Source organism: Triplophysa rosa, linkage group LG17, assembly GCF_024868665.1.
Source record: "Triplophysa rosa linkage group LG17, Trosa_1v2, whole genome shotgun sequence".
Taxonomy (NCBI): Eukaryota; Metazoa; Chordata; class Actinopteri; order Cypriniformes; family Nemacheilidae; genus Triplophysa; species Triplophysa rosa.
In genome coordinates this window covers 20,186,520-20,204,909 of record NC_079906.1, presented here as the reverse complement: position 1 = coordinate 20,204,909, position 18,390 = coordinate 20,186,520, and the positions used below count along the sequence as shown (strand labels likewise).

At 40.1% G+C, this 18,390-nt stretch overlaps 1 protein-coding gene across 2 annotated transcripts in view; it reads left to right on the top strand.

Annotated features, from left to right (window-relative positions):
* Nucleotides 1-16,415, top strand: part of gripap1 (GRIP1 associated protein 1) — a 42,324-nt gene extending 25,909 nt beyond the window's left edge. For both annotated transcript variants that reach the window (XM_057356403.1, XM_057356402.1), the window contains 2 exons: nt 9,908-10,077; nt 14,332-16,415. In XM_057356403.1, coding sequence (XP_057212386.1) covers nt 9,908-10,077; nt 14,332-14,412 — 251 coding nt within the window. In that variant the 3' untranslated portion in view covers nt 14,413-16,415. The remainder of the gene's footprint in view (nt 1-9,907; nt 10,078-14,331) is intronic.
* Nucleotides 16,416-18,390: the final 1,975 nt, after the last annotated feature.

Below are 18,390 nucleotides of genomic sequence, written 5' to 3'. Positions count from 1 at the left end.
CTCATCCACTTGACTTATTAACAGAGTGACCTCTGTTTTCTGTTCGTTTTTGTTAACAGAATTCATTTTACCACACCTTTGTTGATGCATAATGGTTAAATCTTGATGTATAACAGTGCATATAGTTATACTTGTGTGTGTCTTTCCTCATACATGACCATTGTAAGTTCATTGTAAACGCAAAGTCATTTTATATATGGTGCTTTTTGCAATACAGAGTGCGTCCTAAAAGCCTTATGGTAAGATATATACTGTGTGTAATTTTCAAAGGACAGCGCAGATTGAAATAACTTTTGTGATAGTAAATGCTAAATTAAATTGAGCGGATTCCCAGCTAACAGACATATGTTTTAAGTACGTTTTGCTAACATGCTTATGAAGTTTTGAAAATTGTATTTCTTAATGCTTTTGAATGTTTTGCTAACAATATAAGAATGAATGATAATAAGAATATTATAGATTCGTGACAACTAGACCTGACAATGAGTGTGTTTGCATGCACAAAATAAATGGATATTTATCAAAAATCAGCTTAAAAAGAAACCTGTTTTCACCTGTTTACATGCATAGTAATAAACCGGCTATGCATAAAACCACGTTTACATGGAAGTTTGAGACTTGCCGGGTTTCTTGCGTGCAGTGACATCACCGTCGATAGTCTGTTTTGTAATTAAAAATGCAGCGTGAAAACGGTCAGAAGCTGTATTTTTATATCTCTTCTCAAGTCCGTAGTACCTGCATATGCAACAATAGTTCTTCATTTTGACGTTTCAACATCAACTGCAGGATTCGAGAGCGAACTTTTATGCGTTATTTTACTATAACTTCCGTTTGGGACTTTTACTATAGCGTTGTCAGACATGCGCACATAAACAAAACTGAGAGAAAACCGGAGTAATGGGCAAAAAACTACCTCTGCCGAGCAGGTTTTGCTTACGCCGTTTATGAGCTTTCCCAGATAAAAGAAAACCGTTTTATGCATTTACATGATTTACACGTTATCAGCTTATTAAGCATAATCGGAGTAAGACTGTGCATGTAAACGCACTCACTGAGAAAGAACAAACACAGGGTATATATGAGTCCAAGGGAATGAGAATCAGGTGCGGGTGTAATCAAAGATGATGTGAACTGGTGCAAGGGATCATGGGGAGTGTAGTTCGTGGAATCAAAAGTCCGGTGAGAGGGAACGGGAATAGCCGGGAGAAGGCGCTGATGCGGGCGGCGTGGCTGGCAGTGGTGGAGTTGTTACAAGACCATTCCAAATTTTCATTTTAAATCCGCATTTAGATGTATTGTGGTCATTCCAATGCCGAGTCTGTTGAATTTCAACAAAATAAATTTTCAAATAGAAACAATGTTTATTTTACATTTTGAAGAAATATTGTTCGTAGTTCACAGAATAAAACAAAAGTGATCATTTTACCTAAACACATACCTATAGACGCCTTTACTGTTAGTAAACATTGTGACGCGTATTTGTGGGCGGAGCTTAGCTGGAGGCATTTCTAATGCTAGGTAGCACATTTTGTTTGCTTGCTTTTTGACAATGACTAGAAAAATCAGATTAAGTTTTAACATTCAAGGTCACTCACTGTCTAGGACCGCGATTGTTTTTGAAACATTTAACTTAAACGCCATGAACCTGACCGACCTTGCTCACTCAATGGATCCAGGGACGAACTGAAAGGATTACCTCCAGTTAAATGGCCTGACATCTACACCTATTACACCTACCAGACAGAGAAACCAAGCGTGTAGTAAAGATAACCTGAGAGCGTATAAATCTAAAGATGCCTGCGTGTAGTACTAATGGTGGCAAACGTTAGCAAATGCATTTACTTGAACACAAACCTGATACATAACATGAGCATTCTCACTGTTCCCTCTCCCTTTATACTAATGCACTTGTGACAACTAAAGAAAAAGAGATGACAAACAGTTTCCTTTGTTTAGTTTCTGGCCGATAGTTACTAGTTGTATAACTAACAAAGTTAGCAAGCATGAGTTCAAAAGCTAACCCTAACTTGCGTGAAAAATAACATTGTTCCCCAGTTTCTGATTTGGGCATACGTGAGATATTTTTAGACACATACCCAAATCATAATCCACACCAACAAAAGACAGTAGCTTTTTAATCTTAAGTGTTATGAAGTGAAACGCGAGCATTTTTGATGATCGTTTCGGTTCAGTCCGCTAGTTTTATTGTGTTTAATTACAGCTGTCGTCCGTGTTTTTGTTTGGCAGTGGCAGCAGGTACAGTATGTGTTAAAATATCAAATTGGAGACTGTATTCTGTCGATTGTAAGCGTGACGTCGGCGAGAAAGGGGTCTATAATTAGTACATTTTAAAATCATAAAAACGGTCTCTGAAATGGTCTCTTAAATTTTTCCGCAGTTGTATATTGCTCAGAACTACAGAGAAACTTGAACTCATTTTTCAGTTTCAGTAAAATTTGCATTTCGGGTGGACAAGCATACTGACACATCATGACCTGTTTTTAGAGTTCGAAACAGTTTTTGACAGCTTGGTTTGCTTGTGTGCATGAAAACATTCAGCCTAATAATACTGGTGTGGTGGTGCTTGTCTCGCAGACATTGGTTCGGTCTGAGGCATGAGATCTCTGCACCCAAATTTACAGTTTTTTAAAAACATTTCACCCTAGTAGGAAAATAGCCGTAGTGCTCTCATGTGTCACAAACAGAAATCCCCACCTTAACTCACCTACAGAAACTCTAGTTCTATGTGAAAGTTTGTTTCAAAACTTGTGCAAAGTTGTTTAGATCTTTTAAAGTTGTATATATGGCATTTTTTGTCAATTTTAAATTGGTGCCTGGCAATGGTAGTGTTGAACAAGAGGTATACCCATTTGGTACATAACCCAACATTTATTGTTTTTACCTTGAAGTCCACTTACATTAAATGATTCTATAGTTCTTTATTTGTTCAATTTTCCAGTCTCTCTGACTCGGGCAATTTTTGCTAGCAATGATTAACACTGTCATTTGCATTTAAATGACATCTTTTCTGTTTATTTATTTCCTAACATCTGAGTACTGGCACAGTTCATAGTGTTGTTCGACAGGGCCACTCGAGATTCAGAATACAAATAGGCGTTAATATGTCAATGTGGGCAATCATAGTAAATGTTTCTGTTGGTAATAATTACGAAGATTTCTGAATGAGAGGTTTTTGCTGCTTCGTTTCTGTAAATTTTGTAAACTAGTCTGCCTTGATAAGGATCCTCGAGTCCATCTTTTTAGGACAAGGAATGGGCAAGTTGTGTTGGTGAGAAAAATATGTCTTATAGATCCAGTGTATTCAATTTAGCGGCATCTAGCGGTGAGGTTGTGAATTGCAACCAACGGCTCACTCCAACCCTCCCTTTCGAAGCACTACTGTGGCTGACACAGAACGAAGATGTCGTCATGTTTTCGCTTCTAGGTTGATGGAGATAACGTATTTATGAAACATTTGTCCATTTAGGACTACTGTAGAAACAACATGGTGTATGTAGATAGAAATAGCTCATTCTAAGATAATAACAACATAAGGCTGCTTGTGCATCGTCACAGTCATCAGCATACATGCAGATTAGAGCGACAAAACATTAAAGGTGTCCAGCTTCGGTCATAGAAACAAAACAAGAAAAAATGAAGACCTGAAGCCGGCGGAGCAGTTCTCTCATCTCATGTAAGTTCTCCTCCTCCGTCTTGACATGCCGCCTCACGCATGAGCAAATCTTTATTACTGTAAATACACAAAGTGACCGTACACTGTTTACACCGCACGCGAGCGGCACGGCGCAGTGTACTTGGGTTAAGTGTATGATCCAAACATCAACAACACTATGTTCGTTCAGATATAAAGTCACACCCTGGCATAATTTCCAACATTACTGGTTGTATTGCAGCTATTTGTAAGGAAACTTCTGTGTGAGGTACAGCAGATGCTTTTTCTTAAAAGTTTACGTTGATAGCAGACATTCTGAAACATAATTTGGGACGGTAGTTTGTCTCGATTGTCGTTGCTATAAAGGAAACTTTAGTAAAAAGCAGGCACTCATGGTTATCATTTCAAACGCTACTCTTGTGTTTCCCTGAGAACAGTGACGACAGCGGTAATGTTGCATCATCTTGTCCGTCCCCCACCTCCCATGTGGTCTCCTGTTTTAATTTCATGACTGACTGATTTAACATTTACTTGCAGACTAGTTTCCATTAAGGCTGGTGTCGTTGTAAATATTGTGCTATAAAAGTTTAAGATCTCTGTTCCTTTGGGGTGTTAAGAGAGCTCATAAAACTGTTTTGTTTTTTCTCTATGTTCACCCCGGAAATTATTTACCCTTATGCTTCGTCTAACCTGTATGCTGCTGTTTTTCCTTGCAAGGACATTTTATGACAGTCAGAAACGAACCAGTGAAATAATGCCTCTGTTTCTTATAACATCTAATGCATAATATTAATATTAATGATAAAGTATTTAAAATATAAACATGAAAATATGTGTGTTCCATGGTAAAAATGACAGCATACAGAATGAAAGTAAATAATGACATTTATTTATTCAAACATTTGTTTTATTTTTAGTTTATTTACTGTATTTACTGTTACCTTTTCCTGTCGGTCTTACATGTCATTTAATAAAGAAGGTGAGTGAAAGCGGGATGTTTGCACAGGGAAGCTTTCCCAACAACCCCAGAAAAATCTTTTCAGCAGATCATCCCTGACTGTGAAAGAATTTGTACGAGCACATAACCCAATTTTATTGTTTATCCGAAGCTATCTGAAACGTTGCGATCTTTAATGTAGCCCATCAGTCTCATGTTTAACGGCCGGAAGACTTTTCCAATAGCGATAGACACCGTCCTGCAGTACACCAGTTGGAGATAGACCTGGGGAGATGTAAAAATGTGGAGGAAGAGGTGAAAACTCAGTAGAAAAGTGAAGAAAGCATTGCAGAAGGTAGCAATGCTAGATGAGAGCTGACATTAGCAGGATGTAAATGATTCAGAATGCCGACATGCCTCAGTGAGCCCAACGCTCATCCTCAATAATGCAGCAGAAAGACTGAGCACCTCTTGTCTCCTCCGTCCTCTCCCCTCCCCTCTGCTTTATCCTCACCCCGCCTCGCTTCCCCCGTAAATTCATGCCAGTGATATAACAGATGAAACAGTGCAACGTTTTATCGAAGATGAAGCCTTTTGTGTCGGGAACGGTTTCCGTTGTCACCGGGAACGGTGAGGAAATGAAAGTCAGGAAAGGTTTCACCGGCCGTAAGAGAAAAGCCATATGTACATGCCTCCAGATGGAGAATTGTTGAATTCAGATGCAGTTTTGCTCTTTCATAGCTCAGGAGATTCGATGGAGTTCCCAGTTAATAACTTAAGAAGAAATAAAAACGGAAACCGAGACATTAGAAATGTAGATTGTAGAGGGAAAGTAATCTGAATTTGATGAGAAATGTTTGAGTTCAGATTGAGATCTTCAATAATATCGACTTTTGATTGCAGACTTGACAAATCTAAGCTCAGCTTGTGACATTGTTGAGATCTCTTCTGAAACTTCTGAAATGTCTCTTCTGAGACATTTGTGAGTTTCTGACTGTTTTTCTCAAGAGAAATATCAGGACACCAAACCAAAAGTTTCCATTGGCTCTCTATTTAATCTCATTGATGTCTAAGAGAGATAACTGCGACATTAAAGTCCCCGTGAACCGGAAGTTGCGATCGTTTTTACTTCCGTATTCTGGCACATTTCCGAGTGAAAAGGAATTTCAAAGGAGAAAATTAGTGGCCGTGGCTTGCGTTTTTCACTGCGAATTGATTGGATGTGTAAAAACAGCCGCTGCATTTTGAAATGAAACTGGCAGCAGACTCACAGTTGAAGGGGAGGAGTTAACGGATGCTCCGCCCAAGCCGTCTAATTGACGTCATTTGAGATGGATAGTCATTTCAGGGCGGAAGTGCATTTTCAGATTTTAACTGAAGATTGTGAGGGTAACCCGCATTGATAAGCTCTATTTACTATAAACGCTGCAATATTTCATGGAAAAATAAGAATTGTCATTTTTTATCACTGGGACTTTAAAGAGATCTGTGCTCTTTGATAGAAACGCTTTTGCAATATTTCATAAACAATACATGTAACCGATTGATATTTTTCTATCTCTAGTGGTGTTTGGTACATGTAAGACAAATCCAGAAAAAGTGAGCCGCTATGCAGCGGTACGTGATTACGTATGAACGGGCATCTGAAGAGCCTCACCCGTGATGCATGACAGCTGCGGGACCAACCGTCTCTCAGCGTGACCGAGCGTTGAGAGTAGTACGACGTGGAATCATGTGTGGACAGTCTTCACTCCGGCTGAGTGTTCCTCACTGCTGAAAAAGTCAGCCGGGGAGAGACGCTCGGGCACTGCCGCAGTCTGGAAACCCTCGTACCCTGTTAGGCCTCTACTGATGCGTGAAGTGAGCTAACCTTTCAGTGTACTCCAACCCGTCCTGCATCATTTAACGGAGAAACTATCCTTATCCTCTGCCCTATAGCTCCAGAACCCACTGAGATGATGGGAAAGCATGCCAGGCGAGAATTATTATTATTTCCTCTGTAAGCAGGTTCGCCCCTGTTTAGAGAGAATTACACCGCTGGGAGTGTGTGCTAATGGGCGTAAGCTAACAACAGGCCTTTCATCCGTTGAGATCCCTAGAAAGATGTGCAAAAAAGAACAGTCATTTGGGAAATAGAAGTGTAGGGTAAATGTCAGTCCTGTAAATGGGAAAGGCAACAGAAATGAATCTTGTTGTGGAGATGAAATCCAATACGCTTGTTTGCCCCCGGCAATGGGTTTGGTTGTTGTCATCTTTCCTGTGTAAAGGCTTAGGGTCTGATTCGAGACTGCCAAGAAGATTCACAATGAGGCTTTCGAAGTTGTCCGTTGGTCTTGTTCTCTGGGTCTCTGCAGACTTCTAGTTTAGTCACATGGTGCATGCAAGGAAAGTCTTTTTTTGCCGTTATCTTTAACCTTGCGTTGGTCTGAAGGGGACACCCGTCAAGGACAAACGCTGCTTGACATCTCTGTCTTTATCGTTGTCCTCTCATTCACTATCTGCCTCTTTCCTCTGTTAAGCTCCAGGTCGTTTTTCGTGGATGTGACCTCAACGCCGGTCTGTCGTAACCCAGCCGAGCGTGTGATCAGGGCTCCCTCGAGTCGTGAGTTAGGAACATCTGCTGCATGTCTTCAGCGCCTCCCTCCCCATCTCCATTGACTTTCTCTCGGTGGCTTCTCTCCCGCTGGTCCTACGGCGGATCTCCGATGCATGAGCGCCTGGCACCGTTCCACAACTTTGAAAGACATTTTCCAGCCATTAGAGCCCTCTTCTGCTTTGTGGATTTATCCGCGCGTCTCTGTCCAGGGCTAACACGCACTCCCTGCAAATTAGAAATAATGCTGTTGAAATAGCGGTTGCAGACACGTGCGCTGTTTTCCATTCGCAATGTCATTAGCATGAACGGTGATGTAGCCGGCGAAGGATTCGTTCGCCAGAGAGCTAGATGCATTAACAGTTCTTCCTGATGGGAGGTGGTGAAATGCGGAGATGCATTCTGAGATTTCTGATGTTAATAGAATTCTAATGAAACAATGCATTGGGCTATTTAACTGTTAGGTTTAAGCAGGTTGCTTTGAATTTTAAGGCTGATATTTTTTCACATTACCTATTTGCACGTTATAAATTGATTTGTGTAAATTGAAAAACAGCAACAAAAAGTTGGTAAGGGAAACACTACTAAATGTTTAGGGTCACTTACTCCTTAAACTTAAAGCTACAATACATCACTTTTATGCTTAAAAACAGTTATTATAGGCAAGTACATCAAAATATGTATTGTTGGGTACGATTTCATGGGAAATTTCAGTTTGACATCATTTGACTTCACTCCACTTTAAGATATGTTACTTGCAGTTTTATGTCGTAAACAGAGATGGCGATAGAGAGGCAAAAGTTGGAAATTATGTTGAAAACACAATTATGAAAACAGTATTAGAGTTCCCATTCAAGCTAGTCTCATTTTTCTTCATTATTTGGTTCAGTTCTTTCGTTTCAAAAATGATGAAATAATGAAAGAAGTTATAATGTGTTGGTCTCATTTTCGTCAAAACCTTTCGTTTATTCTGGAACACAAAATAATATTTTGAGAAATGTTTCGGTGGTTTTGTGGTCATACAATGGAAGTCAATGAGATCCAGTGTTGTTTGGTTAATACCAACATTCTTCAAAATATCTTCTTTTGTGCTCTGCAGAAGAGGTTTAGGATGACACAAGGGTGAGCGAACTATCACTTTAAATCCAAAGGTTTTTAAGATTTTTACCTAAACTGATGTTGCAAAGCAGGGAATTTTCATCAGGCATTGTCTTCATTTTATAGTTCTGTGGTAAAATGACAAGATTATTTATCTCATAGTCCAGATAAAGAGCAAAGAGTGCATTTGGTACCTCGTGCTGTTTACTGTCAGGCTTTAGGGCCGAGGCAAATGTCATTCATGGCCTTTAACGCTTGAAGCCATGCATTCAAAGGTTAAACAGACCTCAGGGGGGTGAGGTTAACATCTCCATTAGCATCCATGCGTCACGTTGTACTTCATTCTTTGCCTTCGAGCAACGGGACCGGCTCGCAGTGACCGTCAATTCTCTAGTCTTTGATACGAGTGATGCTCTTCTGTTAGCCAGACGTGAGTCCACTCTTACGCCAATCTAATAAGGTTAAAGAGGCGTGAGATTGCTAGCACTTAGCTTGATATACTGTGATGTAATAATGCTTTAAGCTCTTCTGCTAACCGTGACATGGTGTGTCATGAGAACAGCATTTGATGTTTTAAAAATACGACTAAATTTATTTATGTTTACAAGAATATTCAACAGGTGAAATAATCTTAGACTTGGATTGAGGAGGGATTTGAGTCATATTTGGCAACCGAATAGCACAGCAACTTGTTTTATGTCCAGTAAACAAGCGTAATAGCAAACACCATTAATGCAACAAAAAAAAAGTAAAGCTATATAGTTACATCTTAAATAAAACAAATCTAATAAGATTTTATTTGATGCGTCCTAGAGACCGCCACAGGAAGTAGTACATTTCCCCGTAATCGGATTTCAGGTGTAAGAAGTTACTTGACAGCACCATTTAGGAAGGCAGCGCTCGGCCGACCTTGACTGTCTCCGCTCACCCAGATGAAGTGAAAACCGAGAAAGAAGCAGTCCGATCGAACTTATTGCTTTTGCCCTTGACACGCAGAGACCGGCCGGCTCGATTCTCTGCTCTCCCTCAGAGGAAAAACTCCACTAAAGTATCTGACAGTTCAACAGGAAGCTGACCAACACTTGGGTAACCGACCTGTAAGAAAAAGCATTAGGTTGCTGATGTCCTTCCATTCACTCTTTCCTCTCTGCCCTCTTTTATTTATCTATTAAACAACATGTTTCATTTTTTAACAAGCCACCTCGTTCAGTTTCAACCTCTTCATACGGGGTTGTGTGTTGCTGTGAACCCTGTCAGCAGACCTCGCCATCACCGTCACGCCTCGATGGGGTTTGTGTTACGGTTCAGGGTTTGAATTCGTTCACGGCAGATGCCATTCTTCTTATTAACGCAGTAAAGTCAAGTGACGTTTATTAACCAATTCTGAGATGTGAACGCCTTGCCGTCAAACCCGAGGGTGATCGCACTCCAGTCGCCCGTAAGGGTTGCTGTGTGTACTGTATGAGGCGAGAGTCTTCAGACGCTAATGGCCTCCTGATAGGGATCATCTTTATTCATGAACGCTGAGGCATTACCGGAGAAAACACGGTTAAAAAGCACAAGCTGCCGTAAAAGAATGTTTACTGTCTTTCTCACTCTCTCGCAGATGTGTCAGGTGGAGTTGGAGTGGCTCATGGTGCTCAGGGAGAGCGTGGAGGTTTGAGCTCCGTGTTGAGGGACCTGGTGAAACCCGGAGACGAGAACCTGCGTGAGATGAACAAAAAACTGCAGAACATGCTGGAAGAGCAACTGACCAAGAACATGCATCTCCAGAAGGTAAAAGCAATTGATGTGGGGTCAACAAACCTACCTGATTGAAAACCATCGGTCAGTTCAGGTCGGCATAGCTTGCGCTTTTAAAAATTCAACAGGGCTGTGCAGAATCCTGCATAACTTTTGCAGCACTGCATTACTTTTGTTCTTCTTTGTATTCATTTTTCATTGTCCCTAATTTTCGGCAGTTCATGCGGCGTGAAGCTTTTAATGTACAAAATCTATTCAACCTTTGTCCTGTAGGTCATTTCATCCATTTTCAGGTCTGAAATCTTTGTCTTTTGTGTTTTATAGGCATCATATTTCAAATGTAGGATTCAAGTTTGATAAACTGTTTTAATGAAATGATTGTATAATCAGCACTCAACTAACCAGAGTTGTTAAAGGTGCAGTAGGCGGTTTCTGAGAAACTTTGATGTTGGTTGAAATCGAACACAAAATGAAACCTCACCCTCAAAATAACTAACGCTTGCTCATTCTCTCTCTCCTGTTTTGATCGTATACGCCCCCTATTTATGATTGGCTTACGAGAATGTTTTTGATGTTTGAATCAGTCCAGTCCACTTTATTTTTATAACACACACAGAGAACAGAACTGTAATGCTAAAGCTTCAAAATACAGGCGATAATACTACATTTACATTTACGCATTTGGCAGACGCTTTTATCCAAAGCGACTTACGTTGTATTATACTATACATTTGTTTTATGTATTATGTAAGTATGTGCAATCCCTGGGATTGGACCCATGACCTTGGATGACCGAGTGAATGTAGACAGTCACTAGCTTTGCGTTTGAATGAATCGGCCATTTTAGTTTCACATTTAATTAAGCCTAACATTTAATTTTTCCAAACATGACTGTATAGATGAAATCTATTGCACATTGAATTAGCTTCACCATAAAATAAAAAAATGTGTTTACTTCAGTATTTATTATAGTAAACTGTTGTAGGATTCCCAGACACTACTGGGTTTTTGAGTAAACATTAAAGTATATTACAGTTACTTAGTATCCAGTTACTATAGTTAATACTACTAAAATTTTATATAATATTTTTTCATGTGGTTTGCTTCATGCCATTTGTATGATTGGTCTTTAGTTTTTGTATATAGACCACTTCACAAGAAATAAAGAATGGTCCAGAAGCTTTAACGGTTTCATTGTATTTTTTTATGTTACATATAGAAATACATCTTTAAGATATTTCTGTATTTTGTTCAAATGTTTGTGTAGTGTTAAAAACTGAAACAGGAAGTTCTTTTGGACCAGCGTTAAACCAGCGTTGTTTACGTTTTTTCGAAGTGGTCTATAGCTAGTTATTAATTCTCATTAAAAATGAATTCTCTGTTTTTATTTGGATCTATGACATTTTGGTTCTTTTATATGTTTAAAATATATATTACCACAACATTGCAAAGTTTCGTGATACTGCTTGAAATCTGGATACTTCAGCTGATGTCGTGTCGTCAGATATGTTTGCATTGCAGCTTCACAGAAAGTACATTTTACACCAGAGCAAACAGAATAGACATAAGGAGAAATGCCAAACTGGGTTTCATGATTGCCTGCATCCTTGACCAGAAACTCATTTCAAAAAGTAAAGTTTGCACAGAGAAGAAATAGCAGGTTGGTGTAGAGCGATGACTCATTCAGGTGAGCAGAAGTGAGCTGACCATAAAAGCTGCTTTCATCCACCTGCTGGAAGAAGAATCTCACCGGCCGTGTGATGGGCAGAGCGTGCCATCGCATGTGTGTGTGTGTAGGTGGCTCGCTGTCATGCGGTCCTGAGAGCTCTTATTCATCGGTAGCCAGGGGGTGGGCGTGTTTTAACGGTAAAGCGTTCCCGCGAGCAGGAATAGAAAGCGCGCGTCAGGCGGTCTGCGGGGGGGGGGGATGGGTGGGGTTGCAGGTTTGATGGGATTACACCATCAGACAGATTGACTAATGACAATTAACCTCTCACACCCCTCTTGATATTTTCAGTACAGCGGTAATGGCAGGCTTGTTGCCGCGGTGATGATTCTCTCTCACCTCACAGTCTGTCGTTTGTTTATCGAATTGAAAGAAATAAATGGTTGATTTGCACTCGGATGTGGGAAGTTATGTTTGTATGGAATGAAGCACATGTTTTTGCACGCTAGTGTGATCATGTTGTGTGTACATGAATAAAATGTTTAGTGAGGGGGCGTCGGAGCTGATGAAGACTGTCTGGATTTTGGCGGAGTGTTGGTTGTTGCCCAGGCGGAGTTGTAGGTTACAAAAGCACCCTGCCGTAACCTTGGCAAAGGCCAACCATGCAAACGAAGACCAATATGAAATGACCAAGTTTGCGATGAAAAAGTTGCGTTGCAGCGAACTTTCCAGATTCCTATCTAGAAACATCACACACACTTCTCAAGGGTCAAGCCTGGTCATTCAAAAGGAGTGGATTGTAAAAATCATGAATGTCTGCAGTTTGTATGTTTATAAAACTGCGAAACGCACACACATCTCACATCAGAGTTTTATTCTAATGCGCCAGGTTGCTTGGCAACTGTGCAGTTTAGAGTTAAACGAATCTACTATATTAAGAAGAATTATTTGTGATTATTATTAAAGGTAATTATTATGGAACACTGGTATCTTGTCATATTGCGTTCTCCTTCCTTTTTATATAAGCAAACGCATTGTTTGCGTTTTAGCCTGTCATGTTGAAAGCTTTGGATCTTCTTCGTGCTTTAAATGACATGCAAATGAAACGGAATATAACGGTTTGCACATCGGTGTGTGGATGACGTTTGATGTACAGCAATAATCCCGCGGGCAGCAGTGACGATGTCTTTATCTTGTTAACGGCAGATTAAACCTTCATTTTTCCTGTAGACAAGATGAGATGAATGTGCCGCTGCCTAAACGCTGATGAATTCAAGCTGCGGTAACTGAAGATTGCAGTGTTGACAAACCTCATTTCTGTTGCGTCTGTAGGAGTGGAGGTTGCGGGTGACCCGAGGTTGCGGGTGACCCGAGGGCCCGGGCCGGTGTCAAACATATGTGAAGGAGAATATAAAGGCATCTCTCTCTCTTTTAGATGAATCCCTTCATTTCATCAAAGCCCAAATCCAAGCGTATTTCAAGTTTCTTGAGTAGTGAAATAAGAAATCAAGGTGTAATTAAATCTTTACCGTGAGAGGTAAAGATTCTGCCAGAGAAGCTATACGTAAAACCAGAGGAAAATGGCCGCCGTGTGCTGTGGTGGGCTTTAGACGCCTCTCTCTAATCCCGCTTTACCAGCAAGAAACCATCTCATGAATATTTACTGCCTGTTGGGGCAGTCAGCCCTGAAACAAACAGCCCGGTTAATATTTGATGGCTTTTTTTGCTTCAGAGCGAGCACATGCTGTCTCTGCGTGTGTGCGTGGACATGTGCGTGAAATCGCAGTTAAACTCGAGCCTTGACCGCCTTCATGAGACCGTTTATGTTGAATATACGAGAACATATTTTGATTAGCATTTTGACTCGTCTCTTGGTTTGTCAAAACTCATTTCATTTTACTCTACTTTTGTTTGTTGGTCATTCCTGTTTTACATTTTTATTTCCTTTCTATTACAGATTGAACGGGCATAAAGTCAATAAACGTAAACGCAGTAATTTATAGTAAGCAGTAAAAACATTTACAACGCAAGCAACATTGCACATAAACATTTCAAATATGCAACAATGTGTTTGTTTGGACAGCACAACCGGATCTCTTAAGCATTACACGTGTTAGATCGAGGTGTGATCGAATCACTTACAGGACCCTCCGAGGCTCTGCAAAATATATCAGCTGATGTTATTTATGGTACTTTTGTTTTGCATGTGATAAAATTTCAAATAGAAGACAAAATACGGATGAGGGTATAAAATGGAACACACAGGTCATCTCACGTCTCTAAAACTTTACCCATTAGGATCAGTAATGGACATCCACCTAGATGATAATCCCACTTTTTAAAAAAGCTCAAATATCAAACTTGCTTCACTTAAGAATTCATGTAAGTGATTTGCAGATGTATGCTCATATTTCTGCTTTTAGCCCCGGCTGCTTGCCTTCTAGCTTGTGCGTTTAATGTATTTACTGTAAACGCCTGCTCTTGTGTACACACTGAGAACTATGTGGAAATAGTTTTCTGTAATGAACAGCATGAAACATTAGCATTGCACCTGTTTGTTCCTTTCAGAGTTAAAAACAGAACTCGTTTTTTCCCTGAACTCTCGGTTTGTCGTCTTGCAGGATCTGGAGGTTTTGTCTCAGGAGATCTTTCATCTGAGTAAAGACGGCACCCCTGGGGAAAGCTCCAAAGCCACGGGTTAAACCGGACGCCGTCCGTCCGTCCCATGATTCAGTAGCCTCCTGTCTCTCACTCTTTCTCATCTCTTCACGGTTACCCGGAGGAAGAACGCCCATCTTTCACAAGACTTGACCTCCAGAATCTCAGATGCCAGGAGCACCGAGGCTCCGAACAGATCGTGTTCATCTGAGATTTACATACTACTGAATGTAATGTAACACTTTATATGTTTGTTTGTGACTGGAAAGAACTGGTGACACGGGGGGGTGCGGTGCCGTCCCCGGCTGCTTGATACGTGTGATTGGACAGGGGCGTGGCCTCGTGGTCCGGACGGACCTCTCCACTAATATCCCCATTGCGGAGATTGTCTAATGTGTAACGGTTCAGCGTGCGCTTTCTGCCGTCACTGTAATGCCTGTTTTGTCTATTTGTTTTTGCTGAAGAAGCTTATTTTGTGATGTTGAATGTGTGTGTGTGTGGGGCAAAGAACAGATCCGATCATCCAAATTGTATTTATTCATGCCAGAAAATCCAGCATAGCGTGTGTATCTTTGCCGCGGCGCGTGACGTTTCTTTGACATGTTTTGTGGGCTTCGTTATATCAATACAGTACATTCAGAAAGTTTTCTGAATGAATTAGTTTTGTGGTGGCTCTCGAAAAGTTCCCGTGAAGCAAAACGGCTCCCTGAACTTCCCTCATCGAGCAGCTATATCTGCTCATTCAATCTGACATCTCCGCGTCCATCTTACAACCGTCATCGCTGCTGAGGAAGTCAGCCCGCTCGACCCAAGTGAGAAAACAGTACGCCTGTATGCATGGCGCCCCTGTCGTTTTGGGAATGTCATCATTCCGTTTTTACGTTTTCAGCTATGTAAGCATTTTAAATTCTGACACAGAATGATACCGGTGTTTTATTTTGAGATCGTCGCATCATTTAATGAAAGGGACGCTACAGTCCAAATGCAACCGTGCACGGAGATTATTAAAAACATTTGAAGAACGTCTCGCGTGACTGCTTGCACTGAAGTCAAGCACTTTTGTGGCTCGACTTTTCGAATCGTCAACCAGCGCACAATGGACCTCGGTCAGCGTAGCCACTACAGTACATTCAATTTGATGTAAATGAAGCTAAAGTTGAATAAGGATGGACGTCTTGTTACCTTGGTGTTGATCTTAAGCATCACAAGATATTAAATAAATATGAATAAAATGAACATTAAAAACAACGGATGGAGTTGAGCAAAGATCTGAAATGAACCATTGAACGGGCTAAATCTGTCTTTCACACACTTGTTTTATTTATATCAAATGAAATAAGCTGTCTACCCTCAGTTAGGTTTTCTGATATTTTAGATGCGATGAATAATGACCAAACAGCTATGAGAAGTGATTGTTAGTTTAGTCGGTTAGTATAGTTGCTGATATTTCTTACATGCAGTAGATGCCACGTCCACCTCATCAACGCTTCTGTATTCATTTAGAGAAATCCATGTAATCGTTTTGAGGTTTTATGATTCGTGAGATGCAAGCAGATCTCATTGTGTTTATTTCAGACCCGTGTTAAGTTAATGCAATGCTTTAAACTTTAAGGCAACGGTTAATGGGATTGTGAACCTATGTGTGTAATATGCTTCCAAAGGAAATCCTGACTGAATGTTTTTCTTTAGTTTTCCCGTCGATCGCACACCTCACATGATTTCTGTCATTCACAGGTGGGAAAACTGTGTTGTTTTATTATCGCTGTTGAGGAAACTGACATTCCATTATCCCGCTCACACGGGATGAAGGATGTTTGCCTTAGCTCAGATTATTTCTTTTTTGCCTTCCTAGTCTTTAATAATAATATCTGCCAAATTGAGCTTTTCTTTAATCAGGATCATCACTAATAAAAATAAACGATAATATTAATCCCAGATCAACCACTACCTGCTCTAGAATTCATATTTATTTCTGTGCATTTGTCATGTTGGGTAATGAGACTTTCCTAACTTGCAGTGATAATAAAGAATGGCTGGAAAACCTTCATTTGTGTGCCTGTTTTTTTCGTTCAGATATTTTTATTTGTATTCTTTAAGCATTGTGGATTTGATTTATTTAATGAAGAACTTTAGGTGAGTAGTGCTGAATTAAAAATGCAGTTACTTCCGATTATTACTTCAACATTCTTTCTAATTCAAGAATCCTCATTTTTTTAGAGTTGTTTTGAGTTATTTAATAGGAGTGGATTGCGACCCCCTTCTCAAGCTTCAAAGGATGCAAAAGCATTCATTCCACACGACCCGTGCCGTATATTTCAAGTATCCTGAAGGCATACAAATGGGAAAAAAGAGAGTCTTGAAATTGACATTTTGATTTCCTAGATCAAAAAAGAAAGCCATCAGGGGTTTAGTAAATAATGACGACTTTCATTGGATGAACTGACCCTTTTATACACGTTACGGTGGTCAGTGCACATAACCAAAAAAATATTGTCTTCCCCTTGCAGTGAAGTGTAAAGGCCATTGCACATCGAGTCCAAAAATTGGAAACGTTACTAAGCTTCAGAGGTTGTCTGCACATGTGTGCGCTTTTGATGAGCGTCAAGTGGGTGTGGAAGCACATATTATGTATAATATATTATCATATTACAGTATTACTATGATTACATTTCCAGTCACACCCATTGCGGTTGAGCATTCACAACTGATTTTATGCTAATTTTATGATTTGCAACCATTTAAAATAAAATAATCTTTAAATATAACAATGTGAGCTGTTAGATTGAAGGCTTTATTTGTTTACACTGAAAGTGAATAATGTACATACTTTTAAGGGTAGGGTTGGGAATCGAAATTCGATTCCAATTCTGGAATCGGATCCATAAGAAAGGAATCGGTCACATAATTTTCACGTCATCTGTCAAGACCTGAGTCACCTGACCTGACATAGCCATATGCGAGGACCTTCCGCTCGAATACTAAAAGTCAGTTCACACGATGGACCGTGGAAGGCGCACTAAAGTGTGGCCGCATTTTGCGAATTAACAAAAAGACAAAGCTAAGTGTAATTATTGTGACAAACTATTATGTTGCAAGACGGTTGTCACCAGCAATATGGCAAAGCATCTGCGGTTGATTCATCGTATCGAATTACAAGAATGAACCGTGTTTGATGCGTTGTGCATCCCGAGCAGTGGCGGAGCCAGAGGGGTGCCAGGGTGGCACTGAACACCCCTGACATCCAATTGGCCACCCTGGGTGCCACCCCAAAATTTGATTCGCTACTTATGTTGATTGACATCTGATTTCACCTTTCGTTGAACAACGCTTTTATTTTGACGTTCGGGGCCCATGCTTGCACGTGATGTCACCGCATACGAAATTCAAGTGTGTCTAGTTGAGAATGAGAATGGAAAAAAGTTGTGCGATGGGTTTTACAGCGCGAAATCTGAGATTTCTTTTTAAAGACTGACGAAAGAGATAAAAGAAGCAAATGGACCGCTGCAATTTGCTAAACAAATGGAATATTCAAAAGTACCCACTTGCTTGCTAGCCATTTCAAGTCCGACCCATCCAGGTACTTTTTTTTGTTGAATCATACCATTATAGTGTTATCTACCTACTTTCTAATGTTACACTTTTAAATCTTGCGTAAATGTAAAGTTTTCCCAGCGTTTTCTAACCTTAGATAAATATAAACAGTGTTGGGAGAGATCCTCTATTTCTTTTAACATTCTAAGCAAGTGTACTTCATACAAACTTTAGAAGGAAGAAATAAGTTTCCCTCTTTAGCCTTGGCTTTAGGATTCCTAAACAACTTTTCATTGTGTAAGTTTATGTTAGGCTCCATTAACAGATAGTATATCGGTTCCCAACATAACATACATTGTTTACATCAGGGTCGGAAATTAACAGAGGCTTGACAACAAGGTGAACAAATCTGCTCTCCAAGTTCAAGACAAAAGAGGAAAAATAGTCCATGCATAATAAAAAACTAGCTATGACAGTCGCAATCTAAATAA